This window comes from Aythya ferina (genome assembly GCF_964211825.1).
Source record: "Aythya ferina genome assembly, chromosome: 2".
Classification (NCBI taxonomy): Eukaryota; Metazoa; Chordata; class Aves; order Anseriformes; family Anatidae; genus Aythya; species Aythya ferina.
In genome coordinates, this window is record NC_140297.1 from 86,987,422 (window position 1) to 87,006,749 (window position 19,328).

The 19,328-nt window shown below is 45.5% G+C and overlaps 1 protein-coding gene across 5 annotated transcripts in view; it reads right to left on the reverse strand.

The window, feature by feature from the left end:
* The window catches only part of TENT4A (terminal nucleotidyltransferase 4A), a 59,742-nt gene extending 52,430 nt beyond the window's left edge, over positions 1–7,312 (reverse strand). For 2 of the 5 annotated variants that reach the window (XR_014689723.1, XM_084509984.1), the window contains exon 1: positions 6,088–7,310. Coding sequence is in view for 4 of the 5 variants with exons in the window: in XM_084509984.1 (XP_084366110.1) it covers positions 6,088–6,995 (908 nt within the window). In the remaining variant the exon portion in view is untranslated. Of the gene's footprint in view, positions 1–6,087 lie in introns of all 5 variants that reach the window. The other 3 variants (XM_084509982.1, XM_084509981.1, XM_084509983.1) reach the window with 3 other exon arrangements.
* Positions 7,313–19,328: the final 12,016 nt, after the last annotated feature.

Here is a 19,328-nt window from a genome sequence, read left to right on the forward strand (position 1 = left end):
CAGCTTTCTCAGATGGAAGCAGTGTCTCAAAGAAAACCACTGGGAATTATTTGCCCAAATCAGTGAACCACAAAGGAAATCCTATTATCTACTTTCCAGCATCTGATAAATCCACATCCTTACAAAAACTTACAAAGGAAGTAAGCTGACATAAAATTGGAAGTGAAGACTTTCTAGTAGAGAAAGAACTGTTTCTAAATGGAAAACAAGCTGCTGAAACTTAGTTTTTCTATTGAAGGAAGGTCACAAGTGAAGCCCCAACGAGTCCTGTACTATTCAACATCCTCTGAGCAATCTGAAAAATGGACAAATAGTAAAGCAGAAAAATCTGAGGCAGCAAGGTTATCAGGAACAAGCTAGCTGAAGAACTGCAGGTGGACGGTAAAAGACTGCACAATGAATAATTATCAGGCAGAACCTGAGATACAGCCTTCTCACAATCATCTTGGTTGTGCTTTATACTTAGCCTGTCTCTACAAGGATACAACGAGGGGCTCTGCGATGACTCTCAACACTGAGAATCAAGATCTAGAAGTAAGAACTCTGCAAAAGTCTGTTCAATACTCAGCCAAAGAGAACAGGAAAGTCCAGTGCTGGAAAACAGAACAAGGTAGAAAGCTCCTGGATGCAGGAATACAGTGACAGTATTGCATACAAGCCTGGTTTGTTCAAGTTCCAGAGATAGAGCAGAACCGTCAAGCATGCAGAGATGATAAACATTTAGAGGCAAGGAACAACTTCAGCAGAAGCGATTAAATAGAGTGAAAGAAAAGTTTTATCAAGCCCGATACAATAGGCACACATTGCCTGGATAATACAGGCATGGCTGGCAGCAATTACACTCTAGTGATAGACTCAGGACAAAAAATAATGGTTCTTTACACAACGCTTAACTTATCTGAGGAACACCATGCCACGGGATGCTGTTCAGCCCAAAAGCTCAATTCATTTTGAGCAGGTACAAATTCATAGTTAAATCCACAATAAGCATGATGCACCCTCTGCAGCCCTGTCAGCCCAAGAGCCCCATATCACTGAAATCAGGGCTTTCTCCAGGAAATACCACCACAGGCCCATGTTGATAGGTTCTTCTCCCAGCATTTGGCATTGACCTCCAATGGTCTCACCTAGTGCAGCTGTTTATACCCTTGGTGCCAGTTACCTCTACTGCCAAAAACCTAGCAACCGGGAAAATCACCATGAGGCTGACACCAAGATTAAACTGCTCCAAGCAGGTCTTACTTTCCTTTACACAGACACAAGCATCTCTTAAGCAAACCTACCTTACATTACACCACTGTAGAGCATCACTTGTGATCTGTATCTCCACTATGTTCTACCTCAAGTCTACTGCTGCCGTAATTTTCCTCTCGTTCTGTTACCGAAAGCAGTGGTCTAACGATGCTAGGCATCCACCCTGCAAGGAAAGCTTTTGAGTTTCACCGACTTTGCTTAGTGGTTTGCAAAAAGAGAACTGCACGCTTTGACAATCCATCCAGCAGCTACCCTTGAACTCTGCTGCATACCAACCTCCAGTTGTATAAGGAAGAGTGAGAATACCACGTCTGGGAATCCCATAAGGCCCTTACGAATGCTGGATGCTCCAGCGCAGACAGCAAAAGCTTCAGTTTCCGAAGTTTACATTTCTTTAGCTCAGCCAAAATGCAAGAGAACGTAAATTTGCAAGAAAGACTGTCCATATGGCATCCCTACACATTAACTTGCAGCGTCCAGCTCTAACAGCAGCAAAGTAAAAGGCAAGAGTTGACAAATACACAATTGGAGCTCTGCTAAGCCCTGAAAAAGCATCTTCAACAGTCAATCTGCACAGCACAAAATCCAGCTGGATTTCTCTTGGTCAAGTTCAGCAATAGATCATAAAAGCAAAGTAAGCAAGAAAGGCAGAAATGCTTCGGCACAGGTGAAGAAAAAACCTAATGTAAGTTTGATATACAATGTGACCACCACATCCCAGTAGCTACAGACATGAATTTCAGGACATCACTTTTGGCAGACAGTATCCTTCAGCTGCTGAAAAGGGAAACAAGTGGTCAGGGGAAGCATCTTCATAACCTTACTCTGTGCATAAGAACTCCTCCTAGGCATAAGCCTCTGCCAGTTTGCATCCTCCTTCAGGCGGATCACACGTGGAGGTGTCTGCACTGGCGAGCTCCAACAGAACAGTTGCGTCTCTCTCTAACGAGACAAAGACAACTGGTATGGGGGTGAAGTGGATGCAGTTTTGCAAGCTGCCAGCTGCTATGCATGGCTATCACCACACGCAGAGCACCATTTCAACACATCATCGGGCTTCTGGTACCCACACTGGCCCTCAACAAGCCAGGCCTGCTGTTTCTGCACAGCACTGAAGCGTACCAAGTAGATATGCCAGGTATTGCAGCACTAATCTTATTCAATGTCTACAATTAATCTGAATATTTTGAATTAAGTTTCAAGCAGAACAGGCTTATACAGTTAAATATGTCAATTCCTTATTCACTTGGTTAGATTCATATTAAAAAGAATTAAATCAACTATGACTTTATACTACTCACAAGCCATTAGCTACATCTTAGCATCTTAGGAGAAATTGCCATATTCCTGTTTACACAAGCAGTGCAAACGTAGCAGCGGAGTTCACAATAAGAAGTTCACAATAGCTTAATTTCACATTCTGAAATAAACTTTCAGCACCCTCATGCTCTCTGAATGCTAAGATATATTTATATTATACGAAACATATTTAAAACATGTTTCAAATGTTTTAAATACATACTTTATAGAAACAGAAGCTATTACTTTGATGTACAAAGAAAGCCGACTAAGACTGTAGATCTAATTTAAAGCCGCTTAAGATGTACTTCAGACTAGCAAGGAATCACCTGTTGTTCTGAAAAGTCACAGAAGTTTGAGCTAATCTAGTCACATAACAAGACGCTTGTCTGCTCACATCTGAAATCAATCATTTTGTCTTCCCTTCTCTGCTGCACTCCTAATCTAAACCCAGGCACTTTGGAATTTACCCTGGTGCTAAATTAATCACTCCACTGAAGCAGTGGAACAAATAAAGCTCATTCTCCTCACCATCTTCCAAACATCTGGGAACAGACATACAGGTCAACAGAGGGCAAGCTAAAGCACAGCTTTAGGATGAAATCTAATCAACCACGGCTATTCTCACACTTTTGTTTTATGAGAGAGTATTTCCTTTACAGCACAACCATTGGCATGCTACTGTCAAGAGGTGGTGAAAGCAACAGATGAGTCCTCTAGAGAAAAAGGAATACTGTACATAAAATAAAGCAAATCAGAGCCTTTTACAGCACTCTGCATTGCCAAAAATCACTATACTTACCATCACTGAGCCTCAGAATATGATCCCTTTGAAAAAAATGGCGATGCCATGCACTGTGACAGACCATCTCCAGCTCTGAAGGAGAAACTGGAGAAAGCACAGAACTACCTCAAAGCACACAAGTATTTCACCAGAAGTCCTACTGCATATCCTGGAAGAGCACAGGCAGGGCCTACCCATGCCTTGCCTCTTACCAAAAGAGGCTACAGAACACCACGAGCTTATTGTTTTTTCTACAACACCTAAATGACATTCTGCAAAGAACAATATACACAGCAAACCACGCTTTACATCATTACCAGGTAACATTCATGCCTATAAGGAGTATAACAGCATCTATGATCAAGTCCTTTTTTGCTCCTACCTATGCCTAATGCAGCCTGCAACTGAAGATTGTAGGGATTCCTTTTTGTCTAGACAGTTTCCCACAACACTTGGACACACAGAAGATACTCTGCCAACAGACCACCACAGTTAGAGAAGTGATGCTTCAGAGCTGAGCTGACAACTGCAAGTAATGCTGGGCAACAAATAAGGAAAAATGATCCAGAAGCAACTGCTGTAAGGATCTGTTCCCACACCAATCTTCCCAGTGCATTATTATTTGAACAGCTAAACTATATATATTTGAACATACACGCCACCAGCCTGGCTTTGGGAAAATGAAATTAAACCCACCAGCAGGCAGAAATTACTGCAGAAACTAGACACCTAAAACCACTCTATCAGTGACAATGTTTGTATTATTTCCATCATGAGTACTTCATGAAAAAAAATCCAACACCAAACAAAAAATTGCTCCAGAAAACACGTTTGTCCAAGATTCACCCTTAGTAGCAGAACTGAAAGTTTAAGGCAAGAACTGTTTCTTAGATAAGCCTGTCATCTCAACTTCCATGCTGTCCTCCAGGACTAGCTCCCTGTTGCTCTGTGAAAAGCTTCCACATAGCTTTGTGAAGCTTAATGATTTGACAAATTAATAGTGAGACCACAAAGAACCATGGGATCACACGCTGCAGTTATCTGCCCTAGTGACCCTGTCCTAGCATCAGGTCTCTGTGCAATAGCACGGATTCTGGACAGAAGATCAGGAAACAGCTCCCACTTTCAAAAGATACTTAGCCAACAACTTGGCATCAACTCCTCAGCTAAAGAGCAACCTGTATTACGCAACTGAATAGTGCAAATGAAGCTTGGCTAAACAACTTCATTGTATGTGGATTCTCTACGAACTTCCCTAGTATAAGCGGTGTAACCTTCATTAAGGGAAAGCCAGCAGAAAACAAAAGGGCAGAAGACAAAAGACAAGAAGGGTATGTGGGTAGCAAAGGTGGTGCTGCCTATAGCAGCAAGAGAACAGAACTTGCAGCATCTGGCTTTGATTCCCAGCTTCACCGCTGCCCTGCTTGATGACCTCAGGCAACTCTGTTACCTGTCTGCCCGTAGCCCTGCCTCAGTGGCACTGACTTGTCTTACACTGATTAAGATGTTAAGCAAGCATTCTGCTGCGTATCTGTGGGAATAAAGCAAAGAAACTTTGACTGTTTTTGAGATGCTATTAGAATTTTAAACACGCATCTGCGCTTCCTGCCAGCAATTTTCATTTACAGCGTCACTTTGGGAATAAAAAGAGTAGTCGAATCTTGACCTCCAGCAGGAGAGGCTACGGTTTGCAAAAACAGAACTCTAAATACATGCATTTAATACTTCCGAATAACTTCAGTGCACCCAATGCCTGTTACTACCGCCCAAAAGAGAAAAGAAAAACTCTGTTCTTCAGTCAAATTGCTCAATTTCTCCAGCTCTGGAAGTGCACCCTGTTATCTATTTCCTTCCACAGATACGTAGTGCCTTTACTCCCACTTGCATCCAAGAGCTTTGGAGTTTAGTAGTTCCAAGAGAATATTTTCAAAATGACATCAGAAATCTTCTACAGTCCATCAGTGCAGCTAGCACTTTTTCTGTGACTAGGATAACCTTAAAATTAGAAAGCAATGTTATCCCTTGCTGACTGAAATTTGACAGCTGAAAGACAAGTCTCACAGAGCACCCCAGAGGTGCTTTCTTCAACCTCCAGTCCTCCTAAACACTTCCACAGCAGGCTGAATCAACTCCCCAGCTATCCATTCATACGGGAAAGCGATGGTCCTGGAAGAGGATAACCTTTATAAAAAGGTGTTCTCACTCTTCAGGAAGGGAAGATTTCAGTTTAGACATCAGCTGGCTGGGTCTACTTTAGAGGCAGCACGCTTCCTTCAAAAACGTTATAGGGCCACACTGACTTTTGCCATTTATTTCATCCAGAGCTGGGCATTTCCCTTACAGTGGATGTCCTTAACACTTTCCCAAGCTGCCCATCTGTTCCAGCCTGAGCAGAGGCATTTAAAAATTGCTGCAAAGGCTTCCTTTGAGGTCCTGTGAACTGACTGATGCCCTCCACTTCACCCTGTTAAGCTGAATCGACCCCTAGGAGGTCAGAAAAGCTTCCCCTGCCCATCTACGCTTGAATCCTTGCAGGAGGCACTCAACAGCGACCTGACACCTTCACTCCTCAACTTCCCCCAAGGCAAGGCCTAACCCGCTGTGGCTCTGCTCCAGCACAGGAGCCACCCAGAGGCGATTTAAGCACGGAGCCCGTTTCCTGCCCCCCCACCCCTAAGCCCCGGTGCCACAAACCGGCCCGGGAGGAGCCCGTGCCACCGCTGCCCACCCTCCCCGCAGGGGCTGCTCACCCCTGCACGCCCGGGCTGTATTTCCTCGTCTTCCAGGGCGTGCCGGGGCTCTGCAGCGCCGGCTGGGGCGGCTGCCGCTGCTGGTGCGGGGAGGTGTTGGCGGCGACGCCGCGGCTGCCGGAGAGCAGGTAATTCATGCCATAGGTGCTGGCTTTATTCTCCCGTTTCCTCCGGCCCGGGTGGTACTGGTGCTGCTGGGGGGAGGCCGGCGGCGGGTGGTGGGGCCCGCGGGCGAGGTGCGGGGGGGGAGGCGGGTGGTGCCCGTTCACACTGTTCGCTTTCTCGCTCTCGTGGAAGTTAAAAAACTCCCCGGGCCCGGCCCCGCTGCCCAGCAGCCCGGGAGGAGCCACGGCCGCCCGGGGGCCGCAGGAGGAAGAGGAGGAGCCGCCGCCTCCGCCGCAGGAGCCCGAGGAGGAGGAGAAGCCGGGGCTCTCGGTGCCGGACTCCACCGACGAGCACGACGACGACGACGACGACACCGACGGCGACTTCTGCAGCCGCCGCCCTCCCTCCCCGCCGCCACCGCCACCGCTGGCTGGGGCTGGGGCTTGGGGGGGGGCAACGGCGGTGCCGGCGGGCAGCAGCCCGGCCAGCAGGGCCGGCGGCGACGGCGAGGGCGAAGGCGGCGAGGACGAGGAGCAGCAGCCGGGGCCGGGCGCCCCGAGCCGGGCGCAGCCGTGGCCGCGGGGCGCAGGGGGCGAGGAGGAGGCGGCGGCGTTGCTGGCGGCGTTGCTGGCGGCGTTGCTGGCGGCGGCCGGGTCCAGCGCCGGGGAGTTGAGGCAGAGGTAGTGCGGGAAGCCGGCGCCGCCGCGGCCCCCCACGCCCTGCGAGGTCTCCCAGATCTGCATCCAGAGCGCATTCGCGGGGCCTTTCTGCTCGGGCTGGATCCAGGCCACGCGGGGATCCATCCACGCGCTCCGCCCGCAGCGCAGCTCAGCGCCGGGCCGCGCCCGCTGCCGCTGCCTCCAGCCGGGCCGCGGGCACGGGCATGGGGCCGGGCACGGGCACGGGGACGCGGACGGGCAGGGGCAGGGCACGGCGGGCCCGGCGCTGCCCGCAGCGCTCCCCTCGCCGAGCCAATGTGGCGGCCCCCGAGGCAGAGCCAGGCGGCGCAGCGCGCATGCGCCGCCCCGTTTAAACCGGCACCCCCCTGCCCGTCCCCTTGGCCCCGCCGCCCCGGCAACCGCGCGTGCGCGCCGCCGGAGAAGGGGGGGGGTGCGGGAAGGACGTTGCGATGCTTTACGCACACCCCCCCCCCCCCCCCCTCTCACCGCGCATGTGCGGCCGGGAAGGGGCTTCGGAAGGGTTCGGAAAAGATCGGGAGGGATGGGGAAGGGAAGGGAGGGGAAGGGAGGGGAGGGGGGAGTCCGAGCCTGCCGCGCCTGCGCAGAGCGGCGCTGCCCCGGGTGGGGGGCGCTGTGCTGTGAGGGGACGGTCTAACGTCAGTGCCTCAGGCGGCTCCCTTCCCTTAAACTGCAGGGAAAGGGGAGCTGCACGGAGCCTCCTTATTATTTATCTTATTCTTTTGGAAGTCAAGCAGCAGGCCGTTCGCTTCTTTTCCTGTAGAAGCAGACCTGCCGTCAGGAGTAACAGACTCACCGCACGTAAAAGCTCGCGGTGGACTAACCGCAGCCCGGGCACGGGGAAGGACCGTTGGTCCTGTCATACAAAGCACCTTCACCGCGCTGCCCGTCAACCCGGGACACAGACCTACAGCACGGAGTTCAGCTGCTCGAGCCCTTGGTTGTACAGTTCATCTCCCCAGAGGGTTTTGGATAACGTTAATTTAACCTGGAGACACACAAACAGGGCTGTCACCTCTGTTCCCATATGTGTGCCATGAGAAGTCAACCACAAAATTACACTCTTTTATCCCCATATCCCCAAATACCTTGAATCCTTGCCTCCAAGATGGCCCAGATTTAGTGAGAGGACCTGGGAATCAGCAGCATCTCCACACACCTCAGCCTGTGCTTACTTTGTAGATCCACTCTGAAATACCCAGAGCCAGGACACCACAGAGCCCAGACCTTGACCCCTTTTAGCCATGTACTGACTTGTCACACCGTAGGTAAAGATCACAACTTCAAGCTGCCCTGTTAAAAATCTTAATGAAGAAATATTGTTCAGTGTTAAAAACAAGCAACGACAACAAAAAAGCACCAAATGGAGGCAATTCCAAGCTCTGCTGTTTCGTGATCTGATTATTTTATTTTATTTTATTTTATTTTATTTTATTTTATTTTATTTTATTTTATTTTATTTTATTTTATTTTATTTTATTTTATTTTATTTTATTCTTCCCTGCCCTGCCGATATCCTTAAAAACACAGCACCTGATTTCCCACCTTGCTAAAATTATCTCCACCTTCATTTTGAGGCTTAACTGGCAGAGACCTGGCTGGCTTGAAGAAGCAATAACTCAAAAGCAGCTTTTGACTGAGGAGAAACACATTATTCTAGGGACTCTCACCAGTCCCCATACTGTTTTGGAAGGACCAGGCTGTTCCCTGAAGTAGCCACCATCTTCTCAGAAGGGTTTGATTCTCACTGGTTTTAACTGCATTCCTCTATTCAGAATTTCTGATGGTACAATGGTGTTTTGTCAGTTCTTTCTATGCCAGCAAATGCCATGTGTAATAGTGGGCATGAGGTAGAAGTTTGGGGCACAACCTACTCAAGGTTCATGACCTACTCAACATTTTAAGAATATGAAGAGGAAAGAAGTCTCCTCTGATAAATCTGTAAACAGTGGTTTATTAACACACCAGTCCGCTGATGTATCTCATGATGATTGAAGGTTGCAGCAGGTCAGTGAAATATCTCTGCAGAAAAGGAGGAGACATTTACATGCTTTCTTTTGTAAGTGTGTAATATGAAACAACAGCAGCCAATTGCTTCTCATGTCACAAGGACAAGGAAAATTATCATCTTCTACCTACTCATCAGCTCTTACTTTCCTGTTTCTAGACTCTCCATTAAGAAATCTGAATTTTTGATTCAGTTGTTTAAAGTTATCTTGCATCCATAACATAATCTTGCATATAACAGACCAAGCTCTCACATAAATACAGTAACCTGTTATTACGGCAGCAGGAAGAAATTAATGTCTTGCTTTCTGTGTTCCTTCTGATCAGAAAAGGGAGAGATGTCCCATTCTTTTCCCATTTGGGGACACTGGGACATGATTTTGGAGACAAATATAAGTGAATGCAATTGATCAAGGTATTTAATGAATATAACTATATTGTTAATATCTAAATATACAAGGCAGTTGCACTCTGGAAAACAATCTTCTCATGATATTATGGCCTACAATACATTTACTACTTCATATTAGCATACAATTTTTCTTTAATAATTTAACACTCATCAGTCAAAGTAATTGTTCTTGTTAAAATTCTGTTTAGAGAGATTCCATCAAAATCAGAGCTTGGAAGATAATTTGTTCATGAATCCATTGCTAGATATTGCAGTTCAAGGTCCTCTTTTGGACCTGGACCTGTGGAAGAAACAGTGTCACTCTAAAAGAATTTAAGAAATCTGTTGACTTACAAAATACCTGGAAGTCCATGGAATAGGAAAGAAAAGGAGGGAAGGAAGTGACGGGAAAAAAAACGCATATTAGTTTAGTGGTTGGATCAAAAAGATTTCCAAGACTATATGTAAAACAGATAATCAAGGAAAGCATGTTTCACATCTTGTCTCCTTAAAATGAGACATTCGCTGTAAAGGTGGTGAGAATTTCCTTTGCAAGGACTGATTTTTATAAAAAGCCTTATTGATTTTAATTCAGTTGTCTTTTACTGAATGAAAATATACACTGAAGGTAAGACTCCCAGAAAGTATGAAAGTCACATGTAGTTTTGATTGTCAAAAAATTTGCTTTTTTTTTTTTTTTTGAAAGATCTTCCTTCCCACTGATGAACTTGTAAGGACCTGGATAATGAGAATGAGATTATGATCCTAATCTGAGGAGGCAGAATGCCTTGCCTGCTGTGGGGAAAAGCAAATGCTTGATTCATACTATTAATGTCATATTAAAATGCCTCACACCAGCACTGCCTGTCTTCATGCCAGTACCACAATGCTCCCATATCTGCTCTTTTCAGTGACTTCTGTTTCTTTAAGGTAGAATTTGAAGGCAGTAGTCAAAGTGATACAACTAATGACTAAAACTGTGGTTTCACTACTTCTGAGGCCATTTAATTAATCTGTTATAAAGTGTTTCAATCTGGCTGTTTTTCACAGGAAACACAACCACACAGCTCCCTTCTGGATGAAGCTTGTATTTTGGTTTCAACTTCAGCCAAACACATCTTTGATTTGGCAACAGTGACAGTGCTGGAGTCTTTGGTAACCTTGTGGTTGATGACCTTGATGTCCTGATGACCACAATTCCAATTCTGTGAATAGTTCATATGATTTAGTAAATAATGGCAGCTGAGTTGGCTACCTAAATGGAATATGCAAGGCAGTGTTGCCCAATGCTCGCTATTAATCTGTTTTTAAACAAACACTCTGAACTCATTAATACAGAGATAAGTAGGCAATGTCTCATACCTTTAACATGGCTCAGTTTACACCCCTGGAAATGATGAGATGAAAATGCAACATACCCTTATGATGCAACCTTAATTCCCTTCTCTGAAGTTGGCAGTTGCCACAGGTGTGATTCTCTCAGGGCAATGCAGCGGTTGAGAGGTGACCGACAGGTTCTCTGGCAGTTCACGTTCTCCAGCACCACTCCAGGATGTTGTCCCATATGACCTTCATTCTGGCCATCCACAGTCTCTACAAGCCTCTGACGCATCGCCTCCTTCACACTCACCGGCTCTGCTCCTCTTCCATAGTCTTTGCAGTCCACAGAAGACATGGAGAAGACACAGGGACAGGCTCAGCAGTATTTCTGATCAGACCTGTATCTACTGAAGACAGAGATAGTAAAGAAAAGAGCAAACTATTTTTTGTAGCTGGATGGAAGCACAAGAGAAAGGTTGTCTAGCCAAGGAGGTGCATCTCTAACCCTTGACCCTCAGAGTGCGCTAGTCACCAGGAGACAGGGGAGGAGGTAAAGGGGAGATAGTTTCATTAGCTGCACTCCTGACACTTTTATTTTTTTTAGTAAATACATTCCTGGACATGAGAGGGGCAGTACAGTTTTCATCTCTCAAGCTGAGAGGATCAAACCGGGGAGGTGAATATAAAGGCAGAACTGGAGTTTCTGGTTCTTTCAAGGCATGGCTTGGGGCATTCTTGCAATCTGTCCTCCAGAAACCCAGGCTTTTAGCTTTTTCAAAATGTCCTTTTCTGTTTCCCATTAGAGAAGGTCTGGAACACTGAACAAGCTAAAATCGTGTCATCTTTTCCTCCTTAAATCTTCCACTTTGCTCAGTCCTCCTTCCCTTGGCTCAGTGTCCATTTCTGATGAACGCTGAGCTTCCGCCAAGTTTGGGGTGTTGAGGCATATTCAGCAGCGAATTAAACTGCAGAGGCTGAAACAGCTGTCAGCCACGAGCCGGCTCTTCTTCCCACTCCATCTTCCCCTGGTCTTACAAAGGATGCCACCCCTGTGTCAGAGAAGCTGAACAGATGATAAATCAACTGCTGAACAGCTGCAGCTTCTAGCCAGGCGTGTTCATACGCATTGAAAGCCTCTTCTAGCTGCCTATATAAAATAGCTGGGTGGTGAATGGAGAAAGCGTGGGAGGCAGTTCACAAGTCACTCAATTACACTTGCAGTCAGGGTGGCAATTTGAGAGAGAGGGGTTGCATGGACAGCCAGGTGTGATTCTTGCCCCACCACCAGTGTTTAATGCTGAATGTGTGTCAATGCTTCTTGCTGGAGCTCTCTGCCTTGGAGAGCTTTTGTCGTATGTACATCGTATGGATTTGCTGTACTACAGCAGAAGTGAGATAAACGTGTAACTGATATACCCACATTGTATTTCCCTTAATACGTTTGGGGCTTTAATGGGGATTACTTTCAAAAGGTTGCTTTATTATGAAGATTTGTCTTGGTTTATTACACAGCAATTATATTCTTAACACTATTATTTTTTACATTTTTTTATGACAAAAATATTTACCTGTTCTGCTTTAAGGATGGTCTATGCAACTTTGTAAATTGTTCTTATGCTCTATTTCATCTCTCTTCCTTGTCTAGAGGACAACTTCCTTTATTCAAAGCCTTATTTAGACATGGAAATTAAATTCTGGTAACAAGCACAGAAGACCATTCTATGCATATTTTTAGATGTAAAAAATATCTATGAGAGAGATCATAAACAGGGGAAGTTTGTGTTAAATATCTGTAAAGCTCTTGGAAGTATTTTTTCTAAGTGGGATCTGAATAGTTGTAAGAAATCAGGTGCTCTGCCTTCATGTCCTGATAATGGAGAAGTTGCTTTTGTAAGAAGGATAACTTGCCATTGAAGGACAGGTCGACAGAACACTTTAAGGAGACTCTATTGGCAGTTCATGACAGCGAATTCCTGGAACTGGTCAGGATTCCTCTCTTACTCTTGTTTGCAGTCAAGGAGGTCCCGGGATCATTATTAAGTTGTCATTCTCCAGGTTGTTGTTTAGAAGACAGCTGAGGGCTGTGTGAATCCTGGCGAGTGCAAGGGGTCCCAGTTCAGAATGTGGCTGCACATGCTCTGAAATGGAAGGAAAAAGCAGATCTGGCTAGACCTTCTGCTGGGAAAAGAATCTGTAAGTAATGCATTCCTCCGAGGAACAATATTACAATAATAAAAAAAAATGCTTACTTTCACATCTGTTCATTTTGATATGTTTCTGCTGAGGAAAGATACTATTAAAAAAAAAAAAAAAAAAAAAAGACAGGATAAAAAATTGCAAAGAGGTACTGGAAAATTTATGAGAGAGCTGATATAAAATGTGCTTAGTGAGGATATGTCCTTGAGCTCTCATCTGCCATGTTCACATGGCACCCAATAGGGCACCAGCTGCTTCAACACGAAACATGGAAGAATCATTTATGCGTAGGAGAATGACTATGGATAGAGTTAAAAAAGTTACATTGGGTGTCAGCAAAGACTATCATGGTGAAGGAAGAAGCTCAGTCTTATTAGCTCCTAAGCTAGATCAAAGCCATATTTGATCTTGTACAGATTTCTGCAAGCTAATTGATCTTGTGTGGACAGCTGCCTAATTATCTTTCTTTGGTTTATCCTGCCCACTAGTCCTCATCTATAGGCAGCACATGCACATACCTATATATTTTTGTTCTGCACTCTATTGCAATGCACTTCCCCCTGCCTAAGTATTTCTATGTCCTGTATCTCCACCTTCAAAGCTATTACCTTTAACTGTTCTTGGGCCTCAACTAAATCACTATGACATCTCAGGAAGATCTCTAGAAGAGAAACAACTTGATGCCTGTATGAAAGTGCTGACCTGAGTCATATTAACATTGGCCCATGGATAAGTGAGCTGAAAAGTGCAGAAGATCAAAGGAGAGCAATATTTTTTTTTTGCCAGGGTTTTTAGATAACATTAATTTGGAGCAGGTGTAGGATAGATTAGATGGGGACTGATGGGAAGGAATAACATGGTTTAGCGGGTCCTTTAGAATGAGGATAAGAACAAGGATGGGAAAGTGTGAGTCACTAAGAGAACATTTATTTTGATGTGGAGGAAGATGTGGACTAGGAAGGAGGATAACAAAGGAGATGGAGTGGTCAGATGGAGGTGTTGGCCAAGGGGCACGAAAACCCACAGTTCTGACTCATCTGTCAGTATACACCTTTGCCATTTCGTCTTTGAAGGAGCTAAAGTCAAGGCCAGGGGTCGACAGGACAGCACTCAGATGTCTCTCTCACAAACTTTCTAGTAGTACTCAAGCTTTCTAGCACCAAAACCTCCTTGCTCAATAACAGAACCAGGTAGCCCCTTTACAGCTTCCTCTACTTCCCCTGAGACACAGTAAACTGCCTCACCATCATTCTTTTCAGTGGATGGACAGACTCTGGCCAGAGATCAGATAGGACTTTTCCAGGGCTTCTCCAGTTTGTCCATACCATTTCATCTAGGTGCCTTACACCCATGCAGAGGAACAAACATGCCTTAGGGATCCTGAAGGCTGAAGGCAACCAAGACACACCAGAACACCCCAAGGCCCTCTTATGTCGGCAGCGCCTCTGTCTCATGTCTGTAGGTATCAGCAATGAACAGGATAGTTATCTTCAATGGCAATCTCCCCTCCACGGCCACATGAATTAAATTAAGGAGTGTGTTCACCAGTCAGTGTCCAATCTCAGCAAGCACCAGTTCCACAACAAGTCTATGACTCCAAGCTCCTGGACTGGTAAGCACTGTATGGACAAGTAGTCATTTACTGTGCCAAGACCAGAAAAGGCATGAGGAAGGGGGACTGAAATGTCAGCTGAGGATTTGTGGTTGCTTGTGATGACTGCTTAGGTTGAGCTGGGAGAATAGTTCTTGTCAGTCCAGGTAGGTCAGGGGCCTATGCAAGGAGAGGCTGCCATTCCTGCTGCCACAAGCCAAGGTGAAGCACCCTGTAACTTCATGAAGGGGCAGCTTCATTCATTTTCCATGCTTCAAAAACACCATAGGCTCAAAGCATCCAGAAGGATGGAAACAGCCACAGATTCCTCCTGTGAGGTAACGAGGAGGCCTCAGAGGCCAGCGATACTCTCTGGTAAGACCTGGTGTACAGCCAGCTCACTGATGGTTCCCAGCTGAATGAAAGGCCTGAGCATTCCTGATGTTCTCCACAGCTGAGCGAAAGGTCCCTGCAGCCATGAGCCTGCCTTCAAAGAGCCTGGCCTCCACTACTACAACTCTAAGTAGAAGTTGTTTATTTGTTTATCATAGCTGCTACTGCATGAAGCTACCAACAGGATACTCTTTTCTGGCAGAAAATGGTGTGGTACTGACTGAAACCATGGGGCAGGTAAATTGGGCATTCACTCTGCTCTCATAAACAGAACTTGCTCAGCAGTCTTTTCCTTTTGCTGTGGTGGCAAGGTGCATGGAGCTCCTTCTCACATCTGGAAACAGCAAGTTCATCTGGAGACAAGACAGGTGTGCTCATTCATGGCTGTAGAGCTGGCTGGTGGAACTAGGCTGTAGTTGTTTCCTCATTCAGAGCTGCCTGGTGATACCCATGAAGTTGATCCCAGGTAGTTTGTCCTGAGATGGCGGTAGATAAGGTTCCTGATAAATGGTTTTTTTTAGACAGTAGCTGGGTGGACGTGCTCTCTTGGCCATGGAGTTAGGTGACAGACATTAACACAGTGTAAACCTTGAGCTTCTGAGGATTGTGCAAAATTCTTAGAACTCAGTTAAGCCATGTGGCTGCCAGTGCTGAGGGTTGAGATCTGAGTCTTGCATGGTAGGAGAAAATACTAGAACAAAATGCATTGAATGAACAACTCTTGTGTGGTCTTTGGCTCTTATTTTCTCAGTTCATCTACCATGAATTAGGATGAATGTAATCAGACTGGCAATGCAGTCAACTCCACAGATGTGATTCTGAGCATAAAGCCATTCTACTGCCCTTTCCATCTGCACATGTATAAATATCACGTACTGCTTGAAAAGTGCTTCTCTGACAACTTTTTTGCCACTTTTTTTAAACACTTACGTTTATTCCTTCCCTTTTTGGTGGTCTAGGTCATGCTGTCCAGAGGCCGCCCTTTCTGATATTAGTGTTCTTATGGGATGTTGTGTCGAGGACTCAGCCAATTCCTACATGATACAGTCATCTTCCTCTAGCGCCTTGCTTGTAAAGTTAGGTCAGTCCCTCTCCACCTCCAATGGGATTGTCACCTCACATTGATCATCCTGTGACTCACCTATGAGAACAACACATAGTACCAATCTATACCCCATACTACCTGTTGGGATGTTTCAAGAGTGTCATTGCAGAAATCCATGCCTGAGTCTTGGCCGTGAAGTGCAGACCACTTCAGAGTCATCCCTTCTAGAAGTGGAGAGAGCAAGAATGATCAAAGAAACTGTGTCTAGAGCTGCTGTCCTGAGGATTTGGAAGATGCCTCTTTCATCTTTTGCCCTGTATTTCTTCCTTTCTACATCTCTGTGACAAGGAAAATCCTTCCCCTGTTGAGTGCAAAGTATTTATTGTTCAGAACTTGGTTATGGTGCGTAATGCACACCCAGCCTGGCCATAAGAGTTCTATTATTTGAAGAGATGATCATTACCAGTAGTGGTTCTGTCACAGGGCTAGAGGACAGGGCAGATGTAGTTTTCCAGGCACTTTGGCCATGTTTGTGCTATCTATGGGATAGGCAGCTCTGCTTCAGCTTTCCACGTAGCTGCTAAGAACAATTTATTGAAGTTTGTACCGTATGACGTTGTAGTTTGCTGTACCCAATTCAAACTTTCTCATTCATTTTGAGCTCTCCCATCTGGGCCACGTGGAACCCAGCAAGAATTAGGGGCAAAATGTTTTAATCTCACAGAAATTACTTCTTTGGTTATCTGCGAGGAAGGAGAAATGATCTGTGATGTCTCAGGGCAGATCTCATCAGTCACGCAGGAAAGTTTCGAATCGGATCTGTTAGAAAAGAGTATTTACAGTATACATTAGGACAGATGAAACCTCTTCTAGAATAAAGTAGAGCTCTGGCTGAGTGCCCAGCCTTGTTGCCAAACAGCTGGCCTTGCTGTTGAAGCAGAAAGTAGAAAATGTACGTTTCCCTGGAGGAATCTGTATGAAGGTTAACAGAGGTTAGAGACTTGTTCCCACAAACCAAAACTACCTCGAAACCTCACTCATATCCTTTCCAAATGCTTGTTGGAGAGCCTTTAAGAACACTGGTTTATTTAAAATCAAAGCCCATTCAAAGGCTGCCATTCAAAATGACCATAGAGGCATGCTTCCCTAGGCTGAAAAATACGGTGCTATGGAAATCAGTCTCTATGTACAATGGGAGCTGTGCTATATATTTAGTATTTTTCCCCTACATTTTATGCTACATTCATATACTTTAGAATATGTTAAAGTTCCCAATCGCTAATAAATGTAAGCCCAAAATCTACTTCTGATAAGCACCAGCAATTCTTTTTTTTTTTTTTTTTTTTTTTTTTTTTTCTTTAAGGTAAAACTTCGCTTTAGTTATGTTCTAGGTAGGGACTAATAACGAGAAAGCATTTGGGTGATATACAGAGATTTGCTTTCCCCAGCTGGCCACACTCTCACTTTCCTTTCTGGATGCTTGGAAGGCCATTTCGCTCAGCCTGCACGTGCACGGGCCAGTCTGCATCATAGTTATTTTTACATATGATTACTTCAATTCTGGGAAGTAGATAGAGAAGCTAAATTCCTTTTGTGAACATCAGACAATAATTCTGTTTGTGCAAAAGGTTGTAAATAGTTTTTGTGTTTATGTCACTGTTTCAGATCATGAAGGGAAATATGTTTTTACTAAACAGAATAAACTTGGGGCAAAAATATTTTACAAAAGTTAGGTTTCTTTAGTCAAGAAACAGAAGGAATATTGAAGATGACTAAGCACAATTAACGATTTTCAAGTATCTGGTATCCAATAATCCTTCCTGTGATCAGTTCATTAGGTAGTCCATAAATTGGCTATATATTTCTTAAACTGCAGAACAATCTTATATGAGCAAAATGCTAAATATATATATATATTAATGAAGCTGTTTCGAGAAAATCTGAATAGAATAGACTAAAAATACCAGGCCTCTCGGTTTTGTATGCCCATGTACCAGCTGCTGAGGAGAGCAAGGATACAGAGCCAGTTACCTGGTGCCATCCATTTTCTAAGCACAGTTCCTGTGTGTCTGTCGCTTCATGTGTGTGGCTGTGAGCAAGGGCTGTGCCAGCAACTGGAGCAGGGCTGAAAACTCAGGGGCTGGTATATCCAGGTGCCACCAACTGGGCAGACTGGGATCCAGGGGCAGCTGCTGGACAAGCTGAGTGCCTGAGGCCAGCTGCTGGGAAGACCCACCTTGCACATACGGGTTTATGTATTTCCCACTAACATACCTTCATCCTGATCGGAGTGAGTGGGGGAACAGGATGAGGCTGTTGGTGCTGTTTGTGTTTGCAGGTGAGCTGAGTGTGTCTGTTTATGCTGATTTGTGTGGCCAGCCACGCATGTATGTGTTGTAGATGGCTGTTTGTGTGTGTGCCTATCAGGAACACAGGCTCAGCCCTGATACTTTCTGGCCCTGAGGACATGGAGCTGTGGCAGCCTCGCCTCTGTTGGGTAATGCATTTGGCAACTCCCAACACCTCAAACTCTGTTATGCTTGTTCCTGGTCTTACATCTGTGGATATTTTGGCAGAAACTGAATCCCTACCACTACTGAGAATAATTTAGCTTGTCACCTTTGCAACTGTCTTCAACTACTACATGGCCTCCTCTCCACTGGGCTAAATAAGACCAGCTTCCTCAAATTCTTCTGATGGTACACGTGCTCCTGGCCTCTGACCACCATGGTTGCCTTCTGCAGGACCTTCTCTAGCATCTCAGTGTCCTCTTGAACTGCAGGGTTTACAGGGGAAGAGGACAAATGGACACACTATTTCAGACTTGGCCGCACACGTGCTGAACAGAGGCAAATGATAACTTTCATCATACTTTCATATACACACGGCCCACAGCCTGAAGCATGGCTTGTCCTGCTCATACCAAGAGCACGCTGCTGGTGCCTGCTGTAAACCCTAGCTCCATTCCAGCAGGCCTTCTGCTCACCTGGTCTGTCCTGATGCCTGTGGTTATTCTGTCCCAACCCCATGCAGAACTGTGTGTTTCTCCTTACTGGACTGTGTGAGGTTTCTGCTTCCCAGTCCTCAGGTTTCTCAAGATCCCTCTGAATTGGGGCACTGCTATTCATCTTTTCAGCCACTCCCTCAAAGTTTGAGTCGCCTACCAATTTGCTGGGAGGCGCGCTCCGTTTCACCATCCAGGTTGCTATTGAAGATACCGAACAACGTGGGAATGAGCCTTAAGGCTGAAGTGCCACACTCCTCACCACGCAGCAGCTGGATATTGCGCTGATCACTCAGCTCAATCCGCTGGGCCTGGCCAACCAGCCACTTCCACGCACCTGACAGAACTCACTGCTTGAGCAAATAGCTTCCAAGCAGGAATGGTGGGGAAGGTGGCAACCTCCTAAGAGTCAGTTTGCCATCACTTGATGCTGATAGCTCAAGAAACTTATATGAGCAGCATTAAAGCCTTTTTTGCTTCCTGGTCAACTC